Below are 19,768 nucleotides of genomic sequence, written 5' to 3' on the forward strand. Positions count from 1 at the left end.
ACGGCCGCACAGAGCGCGCATTGTTTCCTTTCGCCTGGCTCCGCAGTGCGAGCCTCCGCTACGCTGCTACGTGCGGGCGCGTCGAGTATAAACGAGGCTTTACTGACGAACTAACAGTGTGCATTCATGGCGTGCATCTCAATCATAGACTGATCAATGCTTGATCAGTGCCCTGACTACTGAACTAGGGAACTGATTGAGGCGCACCCATGGCCTCACAGAACGCGCATTTACAGACGAGCTGTCATTCACGGTGTGTGCGCACTAGCGCGTTTTCAGTTCAGAGCGGTCGTGTGCATGTTACTTTCGGTTAGATAGAATTAGTGATTTAAAAGCCTCCGCCGGTGATACCGGTATTACCGGTGTTGTCACACATCAATTAACCGGTGGGAAAATTTCCTCACCGTCACATCCCTACCGTCCCGTCAAGAGTCCGTGTCCGTCCCATTAAGAGTCCGTGTCCATCACATATAGAGTCCATGTCCGTCACGTGTAGAGTCCATGCATGTAGAGTCCGTGTCCGTCACGTGTAGAGTCCATGCATGTAGAGTCCGTGTCCGTCACGTGTAGAGTCCATGCATGTAGAGTCCGTGTCCGTCACGTGTAGCGTCCGTGTCCGTCACGTGTAGAGTCCGTGTCCGTCACGTGTAAAGTCCGTGTCCGTCACGTGTAGAGTCCGTGTCCGTCCCATCAAGAGTCCGTGTCCGTCACGTGTAGAGTCCGTGTCCGTCACGTGTAGAGTCCGTGTCCGTCCCATTAAGAGTCCGTGTCCGTCACGTGTAGAGTCCGTGTCCGTCCCGTCAAGAGTCCGTGTCCGTCACGTGTAGAGTCCGTGTCCGTCCCATTAAGAGTCCCAGTCCGTCACGTGTAGAGTCCGTGTCCGTCCCGTCAAGAGTCCGTGTCCGTCACGTGTAGAGTCCGTGTCCGTCCCGTCAAGAGTCCGTGTCCGTCACGTGTAGAGTCCGTGTCCGTCCCGTTAAGAGTCCGTGTCCGTCCCGTTAAGAGTCCGTGTCCGTCCCGTGTAGAGTCCGTGTCCGTCCCGTGTAGAGTCCGTGTCCGTCCCGTGTAGAGTCCGTGTCCGTCACGTGTAGAGTCCGTGTCCGTCCCGTTAAGAGTCCGTGTCCGTTCCGTTAAGGGTCCGTGTCCGTCCCGTTAAGGGTCCGTGTCCGTCCCGTCAAGAGTCCGTGTCCGTCCCGTCAAGAGTCCGTGTCCGTCACGTGTAGAGTCCGTGTCCGTCACGTGTAGAGTCCGTGTCCGTCACGTGTAGAGTCCGTGTCCGTCCCGTCAAGAGTCCGTGTCCGTCCCGTCAAAAGTCCGTGTCCGTCAACACGTCTGCTCTTCCTGATTCTGTCAGGTCACAAGGACTCCGTCACCTGCGCTGGGTTCAGCTGCGACTCCAAGCTGGTGGCGTCCGGCGATATGAGCGGCCTCATCAAAGTCTGGAAAGTGGAGAGCAAGGAGGAAATCTGGTCTTTTGAAGTCGGAGACCTGGAAGTAAGTGTAACGCACGTCATGTTAGCGCTGGCATGTTGTGGGCATGTTTAACACTGCCCGTCCTCAGTGGCTGGAGTGGCACCCCTGTGCCCCGGTGCTGCTGGCCGGCACAGCTGATGGAAACGTGTGGATGTGGAAGATCCCCAGCGGAGAGTGCAAGACGCTTCACGGGCCCAACTGCCAGGCCACCAGCGGGAAGATCCTCCCTGACGGTGAGCGGAGGCCTGAGGCGTGAGCTGTTCACATGTGCTTCTGCTGTTCTGAGATCTGTCTGCTGTTCTGAGATCTGTCTGCTGTTCTGAGATCTGTCTGCTGTTCTGAGATCTGTCTGCTGTTCTGAGATCTGTCTGTTGTTCTGAGATCTGTCTGCTGTTCACATGTGCTTCTGCTGTTCTGAGATCTGTCTGCTGTTCTGAGATCTGTCTGCTGTTCTGAGATCTGTCTGCTGTTCTGAGATCTGTCTGCTGTTCTGAGATCTGTCTGCTGTTCTGAGATCTGTCTGCTGTTCACATGTGCTTCTGCTGTTCTGAGATCTGTCTGCTGTTCTGAGATCTGTCTGCTGTTCTGAGATCTGTCTGCTGTTCTGAGATCTGTCTGTTGTTCTGAGATCTGTCTGTTGTTTGTCTGCTGTTCTGAGATCTGTCTGTTGTTTGTCTGCTGTTCTGAGATCTGTCTGCTGTTCTGAGATCTGTCTGCTGTTCTGAGATCTGTCTGTTGTTTGTCTGCTGTTCTGAGATCTGTCTGTTGTTTGTCTGCTGTTCTGAGATCTGTCTGCTGTTCTGAGATCTGTCTGTTGTTCTGAGATCTGTCTGTTGTTCTGAGATCTGTCTGTTGTTCTGAGATCTGTCTGCTGTTCTGAGATCTGTCTGCTGTTCTGAGATCTGTCTGCTGTTCACATGTGCTTCTGCTGTTCTGAGATCTGTCTGCTGTTCTGAGATCTGTCTGCTGTTCTGAGATCTGTCTGCTGTTCTGAGATCTGTCTGCTGTTCTGAGATCTGTCTGCTGTTCTGAGATCTGTCTGCTGTTCTGAGATCTGTCTGCTGTTCTGAGATCTGTCTGCTGTTCTGAGATCTGTCTGCTGTTTGTCTGCTGTTCTGAGATCTGTCTGCTGTTCTGAGATCTGTCTGCTGTTTGTCTGCTGTTCTGAGATCTGTCTGCTGTTCTGAGATCTGTCTGTTGTTCTGAGATCTGTCTGTTGTTCTGAGATCTGTCTGCTGTTCTGAGATCTGTCTGCTGTTCTGAGATCTGTCTGCTGTTCAGGAAAGAGAGTGATCGTGGGCTACGAGGACGGGAGTTTACGCCTGTGGGACTTAAAACAAGGCCATGCCATCTGTGTCATCAAAGGTAACCCATACTCCACACACTCGCTTCTGAGCGCTCCGGATCGCAAACAAAGTCCATTATTACATTTGCAACTAAATGTTCCCATTGGGTTAGCGCAGGGGTGTCCAAACACTCTTTAAAGGATTAGTTCACTTTCAAATATACTTTTGCTTATAGTTTACTCACCCCCTTGTCATCCAAGATGTCCATGTCTTTCTGTCTTCAGTCGAAAAGAAATGAAGATTTTTGATGAAAAGATTTCAGGATATTTCTCCATATAATGGAAGTCAATAGACCCCAAACGGTTCAAGATCCAAATGAGAGGTTCAGTACAGCTTCAAAAGAGCTTTAAACCACATCAAACGCTACCAGACGATCAATAAGAGTCTTATCTAGCCAAACGATTGGCCATTTTTTTAAAAAATAAATAAAGTTTAAGTTTTATAAGCACAAATGCTCGCCTTGCTCTGTTCGGTGATGCACGCTTGTGACGTCACGTAAAGACGTTTCAATATGTGGATACAGTCCTCTTTCCGCTCATCTGTAAACACTGACTCGGTTCTTCCGCCTGCGTCTAGCGTGAGCTTTTCAACGTAATTGTGTTTTACGTGACGTCACGAGCGCGCATCACTGATCAGAGCAAGGCGAGCATTTGTGCTTATAAAACTTAAACTTTATTTATTAAAAAAAAAGACAGATCGTTTGGCTAGATAAGACTCTTATGGGTCGTCTGGTACCGTTTGATGTGGTTTAAAGCCCTTAAGTTTCAATAAACGGAAAGTATAGTTTATGTCAGCTGGTCAGAGAAGAGTCAACATTTTTTGAGCGCAATTCTCAGCCAGCGGTAATTAAAGGAAAACATCGTCTGTTAGCGCCACGTGCAACATGGATTCAGGTCTTTCCGACCTTTTGATTTTGATTAACATTATATGTGAAATATTAGAAAGCTAAGAATGCTTATTATGAAGACAGAGAGAGGGAGGAGCTCTGATGGTTCTCTCTGTCACTGTTCTACATCACTCATAAATCACAATAACTCATCAAATAAGGCTTTGGCGGGACAAAAATTAGTTTTGGCGGCCGGCAAAAAAATGTAAAATGTAGGAAAAACCCTGCTATAGAAGCGTGAGATGACAATCAATAGAGCGAAAATAAGTAAAAAAATGAATGCTGTGTTATAGAGCTGCAACTAACGATTATTTTTTCTGTCGACTAATCTAACGATTATTTTTTCGATTAGTCGACTAATCTAACGATTATTTTCCCAGATTAATCTTATTATTATTTTTTACTGATTATTGTATTTAAAAGAGGGTAGTGAATTTGTATATTATTTTAACATGAAATCAATGAATGATGACAATATTAATTGTATTTCAGGAAGGGTAGTGTACATAGTATGCCATTTTATAATGAAATATATGAACAAAAGAAGCTTTTTAAACATAATATATAATGATACTATTCATCATAAAATGTATACAGAGTAGGCCTAATTAGGAAAAGTTGTTTACTATAGTAGTTGAGTATGATTTACTTATTGATTTGTGTCAATAGTAAACGAAAATGCACTTGTATTTATCTGCAAAAGGTTCACATACAGGAGCTTTCAGCAGTGTTAATGTATAACTAGTCGTCTATTTTGAAGATACATGTGCATAAACAACGACTAAAGCTGCCAGAAGTTTTTGCCCAAACTTCAAAGACACATTTAAATTATTAAAGCTAGAGGCATATCTTAACTTTAATGTTACTTTAATCATGTAAACTACCTATATACAGCATGTTATTATGCATATGTGTTTGGGACAGAGCGGAACCAGGTCGCATTAACGGCAGATATATGCAGCCCATAATAAATAAAAGCACGAGACGTACTGGGGTCGGAGAAGAACCCAGGAAAATGTGACCGTCTGTTGCAATACACGCGCCACGGTTCAGCTACGCGAGAGAACACTGGCAGCAGGGTTGCCAGGTTTACACAACAAAACCCACCCATTCGTTACTCAAAACTAGCCCAAAACAAGCCCAATCGCGTTTCGAGGAGGTTCTCTGGTAAACATCGCGTTCGGGGGGTTAAATATGTGTGTTTTTTTGCTTCAACCCGCGGACATGAGACACAGCCCGCGGCAACAGTGTAGAAGTAGCCCAATTCCGCGGAAAAAAGCGGACTTGGCAACACTGACTGCAGTGTGAAAGCTCCCGCTCTCCACGCGCACAGCTCCTGCTCTGCCTGCGCGCGCAGTGTGAAACCGGCGTTACAGAGCGAACAAAGCACAGTTTTACTCGGCTTCTGTTTAAAGTACTCCCACACTTTTGAATGTCGCGGTCTGGCTTTATATGATAAATGATCATTTTCACTATGCCCGGGAGCAGAAGCTGCCATTATTCTAGATCTTCTGTTCCATTCTAGAACGTAAATAATGTGCCGCCGACGCGTCGACGTATTTTCGTAGTCGACGTCATCGACGACGTCGACGCGTCGTTGCAGCCCTACTGTGTTATTGGTTGGTCAGTGCAGGATTAGCGCTGTGTGTGTGAGCTAGCGTGTTGTTTCCTCAGCGCTGTGTGTGTGAGCTAGCGTGTTGTTTCCTCAGGGCCGGATGGGCACCACGGGCCCCTGACCTCTCTGGCCTGCAATAAAGAGGGAACGCTGGTTCTGACCGGCTCAGTCGACGGACAGGCCAAACTCATCAACACATCCACGGGCAAGGTGAGCCGTCTCAGGGTTTGACTCGCTGGCCTGATATTTCACGTCTTTGTGCTTTTAATGAAGAAACTGTTCGTCTCGAAAGCCAAATCTCGTCTTAGTTTTAGTCCTGTTTTAAGTCCTCTTTAGTTTTATCACATTTGGTCAACCTTGTCCTGTTTTTTGAGTCAAGTTTTAGCCGGCTAAAAGTTTGGGAATTTCAGTCAGTGAAAACATGGTGGGATTATTTGATTAATTTCATCAGAATTATTGCACAAATCAATGTATGTAAGTGCATTTATTCACCAAACACATAAGGTTCAGGAAGTTTATGCTACACTTTAAACCCTTTACCCAAACACGCTAAGATAATCAGATGCGTGTGGATTCCAGCATTGGCTGTTGATGTGATGTAGATTAGCTCTTAGCTTCACGTGTTCTGATGCTGTGATTGATTGATTTTCTTCTTTAGGTGTTGTGTTCATTTTCCAGTGACGGCAGTGAAGCCAAGACCTCGATGCAGGAGCAGGATCCCAACTCTGTGGAGTCTGTGGGCTTTTGTAATGTGTAAGTGTTCTGTGTGTGTGTGTGTGTGTGTGTGTGTGTGCGTTTCCTGCACATACTGGCCATCATCCTGCCATCGCTGCTTTTCTTTGTTTCAAAAAGCAGATGAACATTTATCAGTTTTGGGTCCTGATAGGAGACGATGAGCACTGCTTATATTTACCATGCAGTAAAAATGGCCGAACCGAGGCGTCTGTGGATGAGCGTCCGAAGCAAAGGCTGCTGGGACGGCCCTGTCCTGCTCTTCACCGATGATGAGTGGATGGAGAATTTTACAATGACACGTTTTTAACACTATATTCACTTTCTTCATCATCGCTCGTGCAGAACTTTCCAGTTTCAGTTTTCAATCCGATCATGTGTTTGCATGTCCTGTTGAACGATTGGACGGATTAACCCTAACCCATCCAAATTAAGTTCATGCTAGTCATTGCTAGTCCGATTATTAGCATCCATGTAAACGCAGCTAGTGACGCCGTTTCTTTGCTTTCCAGATGTTTCTAAGCAGCTTTAGTGACAAACAGGAAAATGATGATCAATGATGCAAACAGACTTCAGTTGGGCTCTTACAGACGGCCAATGATCCGTCAGTTCAGTTGGACTCTTAAAGAGCCCTGTGCTTATGATTCTGCTGCATCAATAGCCAGATTGTGTATTAGTCTATTCAGAATGTATAAATGTGGCTGATTTATCAGATGTTGTGTTTCAGGTGATTGGCTGATTTATCAGATGTTGTGTTTCAGGTGATTGGCTGATTTGTCAGATGTTGTGTTTCAGGCTGCCTCTAGTGGCTGTGGCCTATCTGGACGGCACGCTGGACATTTATGACATGAGTTCCCAGAGCCTCAGACATCGGTGTAAACACGAGGTAAAGCGACAACTTACACATGGCACATAAGCGTCTTGCCTTATGTGATGGGTGTGTTGATAAAGCGTGTGTGTGTGTGTGTGTGTGTGTGTCAGGTTGGTGTGGTCCACCTGCAGTGGGAAGAGGCGTCCGCTGTGGTCTCCACCTGTAATCTGGCTGGAGCCGTCACTCTGTGGGACGCGAGGTCAGGGGTCATGATGTCCGAGTACCGGGGTCACTCCGCCGAGATCCTGGACTTTGTGCTGAACCGGTGAGTGTTGGACGGAGAGGCCTTCAGTGTGTGTGTGTGTGTGTGTGTGTGTGTGAGTGTGTTGCAGTCTCTGTGGAACATAACCCTATGAGAGAAAGAGCTCATGTCACATAATAAACTAAATATCAGGGTTCCCACTCGTCCTGGAAAACACATGAAAATTAGAGAAAATGTAAAATGTCCTGGAAAATCTTGTTGTTGTCTGGGAAAATTCTTTAAAAAAAAGTTATTTCTTTAGCAGAGTATAAAGAGTTTATTGCTGGCCCAAACAATTAGCGCTAGTTGCAGAAAGCACATTCTCAGGACACCCGTCAGACCTCGTTCATCTTCAGACACAAATGAAGATATTTTAGTGTAAATCTGATGCTCTGAAAGGCCTCCATTGGCTCAACTTTACACTCTCAAGACCCTTAAAAGACACTAAAGACTAAAGTTACAAAGTCCATCTCACTACAGCGGCTCTACAATAACTTTATGAAGACGAGAATAGTTTCTGTGCGCAAAAAAACCCTAAATAACGACTTATATAGAGATGACGATTTCAAAACACGGCATCATGAAGCTTCGAAGCGTTATGAATCAGTGAGTCGATTCAGCGGTTCAGAGCGTTATGAATCAGTGAGTCGAATCATGATTTGGATCGTGTGTCAAACCGCCAAACTGCCGAAATTTGGCGATCCAAACTGCTGAATCGACTCACTGATTCATAACGCTCCAAACCACTGAATCGACTCACTGATTCATAACGCTCTGAACCGCTGAATCGACTCACTGATTCATAACGCTCCAAACCGCTGAATCGACTCACTGATTCATAACGCTCTGAAGCTTCATGATGCCGTGTTTTGAAATCGTCATCACTATACAAGTCGTTATTTAGTGTTTTTTGCGCACAGAAACTATTCTCGTCTTCATAAAGTTATTGTAGAGCCGCTGTAGTGAGATGGACTTTGTAACTTTAGTCTTTAGTGTCTTTTAAGGGTCTTGAGAGTGTAAAGTTGAGCCAATGGAGGCCTTTCAGAGCATCAGATTTACACTAAAATATCTTCATTTGTGTCTGAAGATGAACGGAGGTCTGACGGGTGTCCAACCACATGAGGCTCAGTCATTAATGACACAATTTACAGTTTTGGGTGAACTAACCCTTTAAACACAAGTTAGACACTTTATTTCCACTTTTCTAATGTTTTCTTCATTTTTATTGAAAATGAATGCCTTTCCGATCTGATATGTGATTGGAAAAGGGAGTAGAGTGAGTTCGGCAAAAGGCGGATTCGAACCGCAGGTCGATTTGGGTCAAAACTTTAATGCCAAGCGTCTCACCCCTACACTATAGCCACTGTCAAAAACATGGTGATTTCCGTAAATTCGTCTTGTCCAACCAGATGTTTAGCAAACAAGGCGATATATTTGTACTTAATGTAAATGGCATCTACCCCAGTAAAAAAATTCTGTGAGGACCCACCCACATTTTTTTTGCTTCCGACGCCCATGCATTCATTTAACCCCAAAACGAAGAACGGGAAAGATGTTTGCCGTGAGGATATCGGGGCCTTGACTGTGTGATAGTTTGGTGTGTTTGGTGGTGTTTAAGCGGTGTGTTTTCTCCACAGAGAGGCGTCCATCGCTGTCACAGCTGGAGGAGACCATAAAGCCAAAGTCTTCTGTCTCCAGCGGCCCGACCGGTAGAGCGGCGTCCCTCCGCACCGACTCCAGCGCCGGGAATGGGCTCTAGCACAGCTGGGCTATTCTGGCTCTATGGCCTTCTTGTCATGAGGGTGTACATCTGATGGACAGTTTATTCTCGTCTTTATAATTGAGACATGCACTATATGGACACAAACTTTACGCTTCTAGTCATTCTGTGAGAACAGATATTAAAGGGTTAGTTCACCCAAAACTGTAAATTGTGTGATTAATGACTGAGCCTCATGTGGTTGGACACCCGTCAGACCTCTGTTCATCTTCAGACACAAATGAAGATATTTTAGTGTAAATCTGATGCTCTGAAAGGCCTCCATTGGCTCAACTTTACACTCTCAAGACCCTTAAAAGACACTAAAGACTAAAGTTACAAAGTCCATCTCACTACAGCGGCTCTACAATAACTTTATGAAGACGAGAATAGTTTCTGTGCGCAAAAAAACCTAAATAACGACTTATATAGTGATGACGATTTCAAAACACGGCATCATGAAGCTTCGAAGCGTTATGAGTCAGTGAGTCGATTCAGCGGTTCAGAGCGTTATGAGTCAGTGAGTCGATTCAGCGGTTCAGAGCGTTATGAATCAGTGAGTCGATTCAGCGGTTCAGAGCGTTATGAGTCAGTGAGTCGATTCAGCGGTTCAGAGCGTTATGAATCAGTGAGTCGATTCAGCAGTTTGGATCGCCAAATTTCAGCAGTTTGGTGGTTTGACACGCGAGTCGAATCATGAATCGACTCACTGATTCATAACGCTTCGAAGCTTCATGATGCCGTGTTTTGAAATTGGTCATCATGATAAAAGTCGTTATTTAGGGTTTTTTTGCGCACAAAAACTATTCTCGTCTTTTTTTTTATTTTTTTTATTACAAGGACAATGCATATTAACATGACAAGTCAAAATATGCCAGAGTTAGCCAAAAGGCTAGTTTTCATCTGCAGTCCTAGGCCAGATGTACAACAGGCAACCTAAAAATACAATGCGAATACAACAATTGAATCAAAACATAACAAAATATAACATAATACAACAAAACCTATAATTTCCAAAAACAACAGAAAAAAATAAAAAAATAAATAAAAAATAAAAAAAAAAGTAAAAAATAAATAAATAAAAATAAAACAAAATAAATAAAGAAGAAAAATGTTTAATGTTGACAAATTTGCATGCTAAAAAGCCAAGTTTTAAAAGAAGAACGAAATTCATTATAACTATTTAATTCTCTAACTGACGTTTAGATTAGATTAGATTAGATTCAACTTTATTGTCATTACACAAGTACAAGTACAAGGCAACGAAATGCAGTTTAGGTCTAACCAGAAGTGCAATAGCAGCAAGTGCAGGATATACAACGTTTGCATAAGTGCAGGACATGGATATGTACTGAGTATATATAAATATGTCTATAAATAGAGAGATGGTTATTACTATAAACAGAATTTACAGGTGAATATGTACAGTGAATAATATACAGATGGTTAATACTATAAACAGAATTTACAGGTGGATATGTACTATGAATATAATATAATATACAGATGGCTATTACTATAAACAGAATTTTACAGATAGAGGTATACAATGATATGTTAGGCTAAAATTAGGAATATGGCAGTGGATTAAGGTAGTGCAATAAATTATGGACAGAAGCTATCCGAAAAAAAGTGTAAAAGTGCAGTGGAAGTGATTGCATATTACAGTTAGAAGTACGGTGCAAAATACAAATGTAAACAGTAGGTACTGTAAATAACAGTCGGCAGTGCAAATGAGCATAATCCAGTTACGGTATGGTAGTGCAAAATGAATAAGTAAACAGTTGTTACTGTAATAAAGAGTCGGTAGTGCAAATAACAAAGTGAAGGAAGATGTGAGGTAGGAGAGTTATCAGTATATGAGGGGAGTGGATCAGCGGGGGTTTGAGTTCAGTAAGGAGACAGCTCTGGGGAAAAAACTGTTCTTAAGTCTGCTGGTCCTGGTCCGGTGGATCCTGGGATGTCATTCCATTCTTTCGCGGCTTTAATCGAGAAGGCAGACTGACTAAAAGCAGTTTTTCTGAAATTAATAACACAGTCCCTTCTAAAGGTTCCTCTAGTGCAGCGTTACTCAAAGTGTGGGGCGCGCCCCACTGGTGGGGAATAGAGACGCGACAGGTGGGGCGCAACAAACGGGAGGAAATGTGGTCATTTTTGAGCCCATCTTTATTACCCTTTTGAGCGGTCCCACATGTGGGATTTTTATTTCGGTGCACCTGAGATGAGATGTGCTGCGCTGGTGGAAACAACATGAGACCATGACACCGCGACTGTCAAGATGACTCGCTCAGTGTTTAGAGTGGCGCGGGGCTGGCGCTATGCAACGCATCGCCACAAATGAGTAAAGCAAGCCAACACGCAAACGGCCGCAAGTGAAACAGAAAATAGGCTACGTCTTAGATGCTCAAAAACACAATCATCTTCATTAAAACGAATGAGACTAAATGCTCTTCCCAATGTTCAGGTCGCTCTCTCATATTGCGGTCTTTGATCTTGAAATGAGCTGATGAGCTCGAATGAGAATGAAATGAGATGAAATGAGCTCATCTGTTGCTTTCGTTGACGTGAACTCCGTTAAATGTGCATATAGCTCAGACCGGGAATTGAAGATCGGATTTATAATAATTTTGTAGATAGGTGTAAGGATAGGACAAACAGCATGTGCATGTGTGTGTGTGTGTGTGTGTGTGTGTGTGTGTGTGTGTGTGTGTGTGTGTGTGTGTGTGTGTGTGTGTGTGTGTGTGTGTGTGTGTGTGTGTGTGTGTGTGTGTGTTTTATTTTTTTCTCGATCAGCCCGTTTTGTTTGTGAGCGCCGTTGCGAGCAGCCTGCCTCAGCTTGTACAAAAATGCCTTTTTTTAGGCTAAACGTTTAAATTAACATTGTGTTGCTTGAAATGTTTTATATCTATGGATTTTATTATAAGCAAGTGACAAGTCCAGTTTTGATTTGAGAGGCTAAATTAATCAAACATGTGGTTAACTAACTGTCGGCTGCTGGCCGCTTGGTCGTTACTTAAAATAAAAAAAAGATTTAACAAACAAATAAATGCTTCAAACATTTTTCTAAATTAACTTAGTAAAGAAACGAAACGAAATATAACTACTTTGACATTAAAAACAAAACTGAACTATTTTAATGGCTGCAACAATGTGTAGGCCTAATAGGGAGGATAAAAAATAGAAGGAAAAAAAACACGGGCTTCAGTCGGACTCAGGCTGAAAATTTTGATAAGCTGTCGGACACGGGCCGGGCTAGGGCCTCAGTGCTTGATAATAAAAGCACTCGCTCAGTGCTTGATAATAATAATAATAAAAAAAACTACTTTAGCTTTTCTTCTAAAGCAAAATGTAGCCTATTTCCGATTATCACTAAAGCTTTGAAGCAATCCGTGTTGTAAAATGCGCTAAATAAATGAAGGTGACTTAACATATCATGCATAATGTTTATTTTAGGTTTCAAACATTTAAATACACATAAGTAGGCCTACTAGTAAAACAATACATTTAGAGTTTGTAAAATAGGCCTACACACTGGTGTCACTAGACGCAGCAATAAATCCATTCAAAAATAATTTGCCGACGTATTATTCATATCAGATACACGTATAGGTAACTAAAAAGTTTACTATATTCTTCTCCCAGTTCACCGGTCACTTACTTGCATGTATTTCGGGAGAAACTGATAAATTCACGCGAATCTGACTGACAGGACTCTCTGAACTGCGACGCAAACAAACATAGGCGCCCATCTCACGTTATAGATCAAAATCAAGATAATTTATGAAGGTTTTTAAATGGCAAAACACACTCACTTGCACATATTTGAGAATTCGATTATTAGATTTTATGACATGGTAAGCAAGTTTGTCAAGTTCGTCTGATATATCGGCTGATATATATATATATATATATATATATATATATATATATATATATATATATATATATATATATATATATATATATATATATATATAAACACAACGCATATAGATTTCCCTTACATTAGTTATTTGTAGTTATTCATGATCCCTCAGCCTCTCTAAAATAATGTGATAAAACAAACAAGTTTATTTTTAAACTGCATTATGGTCAAAACAGAACAGAGGAACATAAAAATATATTAAAGTTCTGATAAATAAAATGTATTAAAACTATGAAACACCAACACTCATAATGTGGTTGAGCGGTGTTTCATCCACTTTTATAATTTTGTCAAATATTAATTTATCGGCCATCATAAATACTGATACTGATAGTTTGGAAAAAATTTGTTGGGGCGATTGGGGACAGGTGGGGCTCGGAACCCTTCACTACCTTCAGAGTGGGGAATGGCAGAAAAAGTTTGAGAAACAATGCTCTAGTGAGACGACTGTTTTCTGATCTTAAACTCAGAAACTCACTAACAGGTGGTGGGGCCAGGCCATTGAGAATTTTATAAGCTAAACAGCCATTTGAAAACTTAACCAAGTTTTCCCAACTCAACAGATTATATTTTGATAAAATCTTACAATGATGAAAGTGACGTTGTTTCTTATCAAAAATGTTTAACGTTTGTTTATATAAAGTCTGTATTGGGAGCAAGGCGGAGTGGTTGGCCTGAGACCAAGTAGTTAAACAATAATTTATATGCGAAAATATCATAGAGTGCATAAACATTTTGGCAGCTTGGGTAGACATTGAATTCCTGATATATCGAAAATTAGATAAATTAAATTTTATTTTCTTAACAGTATTTGAAATCTGAGAATTAAACTTAAGTTTAGAGTCAATGATAATACCAAGATATTTAAATTCTGAGACAATTTGAATTTTTTCACCAGTAATAAAAATATCCGGATCAACTGCAGAGTTGGTGGTTTTACTAAAAAACATACCAACTGTTTTAGAAAGATTTAACTGCAGGCTACAGTGATTTAACCATTCACTAATTTTAACCATAGCCTTCGTAAGTTTGGCTGCCACTGCTGCTTTTGATGTTCCATGTATATATAAAACAGTGTCATCTGCATACATTTGAACTCTCACTTCTGGGCACGCACTTGGCAAGTCATTATTATACATGCAAAACAAAAGGGGGCCCAATATAGACCCTTGAGGCACTCCAGTGGACAACTGAAGAGGTTCAGAAAGATAGCTGCCAATACGTACAGTTTGTGCTCGTTGAAAAAGATAAGATGCTACCCACTTTATTATCTGAAAAATTTAAATGAGATAGTTTAGACAGTAAAATATTGTGATTTACAGTGTCAAAGGCTTTCCTAAGATCTAAAAAAATAGCTCCAACAACCTTGTTCCGATCAAGCAATGATTTAATATTTTCGATAAAAAAACAGTTTGCTGTCTCGGTGGAGTGATTTGTCCTAAATCCAAATTGTAATGGATGAAGGGAAAAGACTGAGTTATTCAAGTGATTCCTAATTTGTTGAGACACCCATTTTTCTAAAACCTTGGATATTACTGGCAAAATGCTAATAGGTCTATAATTGGAAATAATTTGTCTGTCTCCTGATTTAAATAAAGGGGAGACAATAGATAATTTCCAAGCATTTGGGAATTCCCCCAGAGAAATCGATTGATTAATAATTTTTGTGATGGGGATAAGCAAGGACGAACCTAATTCTTTCAACATTGTATTGTCCATACCAAAGACATCTTTCGCTTTAGAAGTATTAAGTGAACTGATTAAGGATTCTATGTTTCTTTCAGAAGCGCTAGCAAACACAAGGCTGTTCTCTGACGACAAGATAGGGCACTTACTAACATCTATGTGTGAGAAACCCTGTGCAATAGATGCAACAGAGTCTACAAAATAGTTGTTAAAAGCTGTAGCAACCACAGTTGGATCAGAAATACTTTTCCCATCCAACACGAGATCAACAGGTTTTCTGTCTTTATGTTCCTGCCCCAGCAATTTGTTTAATTGATCCCAAATCAATTTTGAATTGCCCCCTGCATTGTTTATAATGGTTAGAAAAAAGTCAGCCCTTGACTTTCTTAACTGAGATGTAACTTTATTCCTCAACATTGCAAAACGGTGTTTATCAGTACTTAATTTTGAATTGTTAGCCTTTTTTTTGCAAGATCACGTTCTTTCATCATATTAAGAATGTCAGCATTAATCCATGGGAGACTATTCTTATAATTTCTGTTTCTAAATTTTTGGGTAAACTCCTTAATAAAATACTGTAGTCTACTTGTAAGCACTGTACTTCCATCATGTACATCTTTCCCAGCTAGCAAATCACTCCAGTTAAACCTGTTTATTTTATCTATGAACTGATCCCATACTTTGTTGGGTATTCTAGATACTTCTTTCTCCTTAACAGTTGAAACACAAAACCTTCTGCTAGTTAACTTTCTTGTCACCAGAACTAAATTATGGTCCGATAGTCCAGTGATCATATTAAAGGATTTTGTAATTCTTTCTGGTTTATTGCAAAAGATTAAATCAATCTGCGTTTCAGTATTATGAGTTTTTCTTGTTGGACCCTTGACTACCTGTGTTAAATCAAAATTATCACATATTTGTTTAAGATTTTTCCTGGCTACTCTGTCTTCCCAATTAACATTAAAATCCCCCATTATTAATACCTCTTTTTCAAAGTTGCATCTAAGAAGCATACTACGAAAATTTTCATAAAAATCTACCTTGGCAGAGGGAGGGCGATAAATTACAATCAAACTAAAAAACATTTGTGGCGATACTATAATTTTCAAACCAATACATTCCAAGTCACTATTTGACAAGTTAATTTCCTCACATTGAATGCTATTTTTTATATACACCAAAACACCACCACCTTTAGATCTCACTCTATCATTTCTATAAATTTGATAACCTGGTATGGTGATGGCTGCGTAAGGTGAATTCTCATGAAGCCAAGTTTCGGACAGACATAAGAAATCCAAATTAGAGTCCATTAACAAATGTCGTATTTGTTCATTTTTAGACATGAGACTACGTACATTCAGATGACCACCAAATAAACCCCTTGGTTTTATGCTGGGGTCCCATAATATTTTAGAATTGTTCACAGTTCTGAAGACGTTCCATTTTCTATTTTTCACTACTGCTCGGTTTGTCGTCAACTTCCTGATTTGATTTGTAGAACTTCATAAAGTTATTGTAGAGCCGCTGTAGTGAGATGGACTTTGTAACGATGTCTTTAGTGTCTTTTAAGGGTCTTAAATTTTTGGGTGAACTAACCCTTTAAAGCTATAGCAGAACGTATATCTCGCGCTATAGAGTTAGTGGAGGATCTTCTGACGGTGACCCTGCACACAACACAAGGGTTTATTGAGCGGTGGGATTACCTCGACGGATCTGAACACCTTCGGATGAACTGGACTGAGACTCCATCACCTGTGTCTGACTCTGGTGCTCTTGTGTCTTGTTGGACAGTTTGGCTGCTCTTTCCCACTCAGTACAGCTGAAGATCCTCCAACAACAGCTGTAGCTTTAATATCAGTCCTCACAGAAATGACTGAAATAATCCAACCCATTATTTAGCAGATGTCCACATTCATTTGATGATCGACAGCGTTGTATGAAATTAACTTTTGCCATAATCATAATGGTAAAAATGCACATTTACTCATAGGCTCAGATTAAATCTGCTGTTTTCTGAAGGGTCAGTTCTCTCTCATTCTTCTCCCACCGCTCTGTGAATGATTAACCGTGCCTGTGGATCGGATTGGCCAGACGTTCTGCTGTATTCAGTGTCATATTGAAACGTGTGCTGTCAACCTCATGTTTTCCCTTTGTAACAAGTTACTTGCAGTGTTTTAACATGCCAAGAAAAGTGCTGTGTCAATAAACACACAGGTGATGTTAAACCAGGTCGGGTTAGCCAGTGAATCGACGGACCCACACCAGACACACGAGTGTGTGTAGAACCTTTGATTGCCTCTCACTCTTATTGTGTTGTAAAAGTGCCACATTAAGTTTTACAGAGCTTTTACACTTAATTACAAATTATTATTATTATTTTAAATCAATTTCCCTTTAAAATAAACTTCTAAATGTCTGTAACCGGCCACACAATTTAATTGTTGTGCTTCTAATGAAGTGAAAAGTTGCCAACATTTTACAAAATACCAACGCAATCTCACGGTAATTCATATCTATTTTATGTTTTGCTGAATGGGCGGCTAATTCTTACGGTCTCGTGTTAATTTTCATGCGATCTGTTTAAACCCCTGTGGGTGGAGTTAGGGCTGGGTTTAGGGCTGTGTTGGAGTTAGGGCTGGGGTGGAGTTAGGGCTGGGTTTAGGGCTGGGGTGGAGTTAGGGCTGGGCTGGGTTTAGGGCTGGGTTTAGGGCTGGGCTGGGTTTAGGGCTGGGGTGGAGTTAGGGCTGGGGTGGAGTTAGGGCTGGGTTTAGGGCTGGGCTGGGTTTAGGGCTGGGGTGGAGTTAGGGCTGGGTTTAGGGCTGGGCTGGGTTTAGGGCTGGGGTGGAGTTAGGGCTGGGTTTAGGGCTGGGGTGGAGTTAGGGCTGGGCTGGGTTTAGGGCTGGGGTGGAGTTAGGGCTGGGCTGGGTTTAGGGCTGGGGTGGAGTTAGGGCTGGGCTGGGGTGGAGTTAGGGCTGGGGTGGAGTTAGGGCTGAGTTTAGGGCTGGGGTGGAGTTAGGGCTGGGGTGGAGTTAGGGCTGAGTTTAGGGCTGGGGTGGAGTTAGGGCTGGGCTGGGTTTAGGGCTGGGGTGAAGTTAGGGCTGGGCTGGGGTGGAGTTAGGGCTGGGCTGGGTTTAGGGCTGGGGTGGAGTTAGGGCTGGGCTGGGTTTAGGGCTGGGGTGGAGTTAGGGCTCGGGTGGAGTTAGGGCTGGGCTGGGTTTAGGGCTGGGGTGGAGTTAGGGCTGGGCTGGGTTTAGGGCTGGGGTGGAGTTAGGGCTGGGGTGGAGTTAGGGCTGGGCTGGGTTTAGGGCTGGGGCTGGAGTTAGGGCTGGGGCTGGAGTTAGGGCTGTGGCTGGAGTGGAGTTAGGGCTGGGGTGGAGTTAGGGCTGGGTTTAGGGCTGGAGTGGAGTTAGGGGTGGGTTTAGGGCTGGGGTGGAGTTAGGGCTGGGGTGGAGTTAGGGCTGGGTGGAGTTAGGGCTGGGGTGGAGTTAGGGGCTGGGTTTAGTGCTGGGGTGGGTTTAGGGCTGGGGTGGAGTTAGGGCTGGGCTGGGTTTAGGGCTGGGCTGGGTTTAGGGCTGGGGTGGAGTTAGGGCTGGGGTGGAGTTAGGGCTGGAGTGGAGTTAGGGCTGGGGTGGAGTTAGGGCTGGAGTGGAGTCAGGGCTGGGGTGGAGTTAGGGCTGGGTTTAGGGCTGGAGTGGAGTTAGGGCTGGGTTTAGGGCTGGGGTGGAGTGGAGTTAGGGCTGGGTTTAGGGCTGGGGTGGAGTTAGGGCTGGGTTTATGGCTGGAGTGGAGTTAGGGCTGGAGTGGAGTTAGGGCTGGGGTGGGTTTAGGGCTGGAGTGGAGTCAGGGCTGGAGTGGAGTCAGGGCTGGGGTGGAGTTAGGGCTGGGGTGGAGTTAGGGCTGGGGTGGAGTTAGGGCTGGGGTGGAGTTAGGGCTGGAGTGGAGTTAGGGCTGGGGTGGAGTTAGGGCTGGGGTGGAGTTAGGGCTGGGTTTAGGGCTGGAGTGGAGTTAGGGCTGGGTTTAGGGCTGGAGTGGAGTTAGGGCTGGGTTTAGGGCTGGGGTGGAGTGGAGTTAGGGCTGGGTTTAGGGCTGGGGTGGAGTTAGGGCTGGAGTGGAGTTAGGGCTGGGGTGGAGTTAGGGCTGGGGTGGAGATAGGGCTGGGGTGGAGTTAGGGCTGGAGTGGAGTTAGGGCTGGGGTGGAGTTAGGGCTGGGGTGGAGTTAGGGCTGGAGTGGAGTTAGGGCTGGGGTGGAGTTAGGGCTGGAGTGGAGTTAGGGCTGGGGTGGAGTTAGGGCTGTGGCTGGAGTTAGGGCTGGGGTGGAGTTAGGGCTGGGGTGGAGTTAGGGCTGGGGTGGAGATAGGGCTGGGGTGGAGTTAGGGCTGGAGTGGAGTTAGGGCTGGGGTGGAGTTAGGGCTGGGGTGGAGTTAGGGCTGGGGTGGAGTTAGGGCTGGGTTTAGGGCTGGGGCTGGAGTTAGGGCTGGGGTGGAGTTAGGGCTGGGTTTAGGGCTGTGGCTGGAGTTAGGGCTGTGGCTGGAGTTAGGGCTGTGGCTGGAGTTAGGGCTGTGGCTGGAGTTAGGGCTGGGGTGGAGTTAGGGCTGGGGTGGAGTTAGGGCTGGAGTGGAGATAGGGCTGGGTTTAGGGCTGGAGTGGAGTTAGGGGTGGGTTTAGGGCTGGGGTGGAGTTAGGGGTGGGTTTAGGGCTGGAGTGGAGTTAGGGCTGGGTTTAGGGCTGGGGTGGAGTTAGGGCTGGGTTTAGTGCTGGGGTGGGTTTAGGGCTGGGGTGGAGTTAGGGCTGGGTTTAGGGCTGGAGTGGAGTTAGGGCTGGGGTGGAGTTAGGGCTGGGTTTAGGGCTGGAGTGGAGTTAGGGCTGGGTTTAGGGCTGGGGTGTAGTGGAGTTAGGGCTGGGTTTAGGGCTGGGGTGGAGTTAGGGCTGGGTTTAGGGCTGGAGTGGAGTTAGGGCTGGAGTGGAGTTAGGGCTGGGGTGGGTTTAGGGCTGGGTTTATGGCTGGAGTGGAGTCAGGGCTGGAGTGGAGTTAGGGCTGGGGTGGAGTTAGGGCTGGAGTGGAGTTAGGGCTGGGGTGGAGTTAGGGCTGGGTTTAGGGCTGGAGTGGAGTCAGGGCTGGGGTGGAGTTAGGGCTGGGTTTAGGGCTGGGGTGGAGTTAGGGCTGGGTTTAGGGCTGGGGCTGGAGTTAGGGCTGGGGTGGAGTTAGGGCTGGGTTTAGGGCTGGGGCTGGA

General features: G+C 44.1%; 1 protein-coding gene across 1 annotated transcript in view; it reads left to right on the forward strand.

Moving 5' to 3' along the window:
* Positions 1 to 9,091, forward strand: part of aamp (angio-associated, migratory cell protein) — a 19,369-nt gene extending 10,278 nt beyond the window's left edge. Inside the window, exons 4-11 of the mRNA XM_079840906.1 lie at positions 1,355 to 1,494; positions 1,562 to 1,706; positions 2,755 to 2,838; positions 5,415 to 5,530; positions 5,979 to 6,073; positions 6,848 to 6,938; positions 7,034 to 7,188; positions 8,802 to 9,091. Coding sequence (XP_079697032.1) covers positions 1,355 to 1,494; positions 1,562 to 1,706; positions 2,755 to 2,838; positions 5,415 to 5,530; positions 5,979 to 6,073; positions 6,848 to 6,938; positions 7,034 to 7,188; positions 8,802 to 8,877 — 902 coding nt within the window. The 3' untranslated portion in view covers positions 8,878 to 9,091. The remainder of the gene's footprint in view (positions 1 to 1,354; positions 1,495 to 1,561; positions 1,707 to 2,754; positions 2,839 to 5,414; positions 5,531 to 5,978; positions 6,074 to 6,847; positions 6,939 to 7,033; positions 7,189 to 8,801) is intronic.
* Positions 9,092 to 19,768: the final 10,677 nt, after the last annotated feature.

The sequence above is a fragment of the Gobio gobio genome, assembly GCF_949357685.1.
Source record: "Gobio gobio genome assembly, chromosome: 17".
Classification (NCBI taxonomy): domain Eukaryota; kingdom Metazoa; phylum Chordata; class Actinopteri; order Cypriniformes; family Gobionidae; genus Gobio; species Gobio gobio.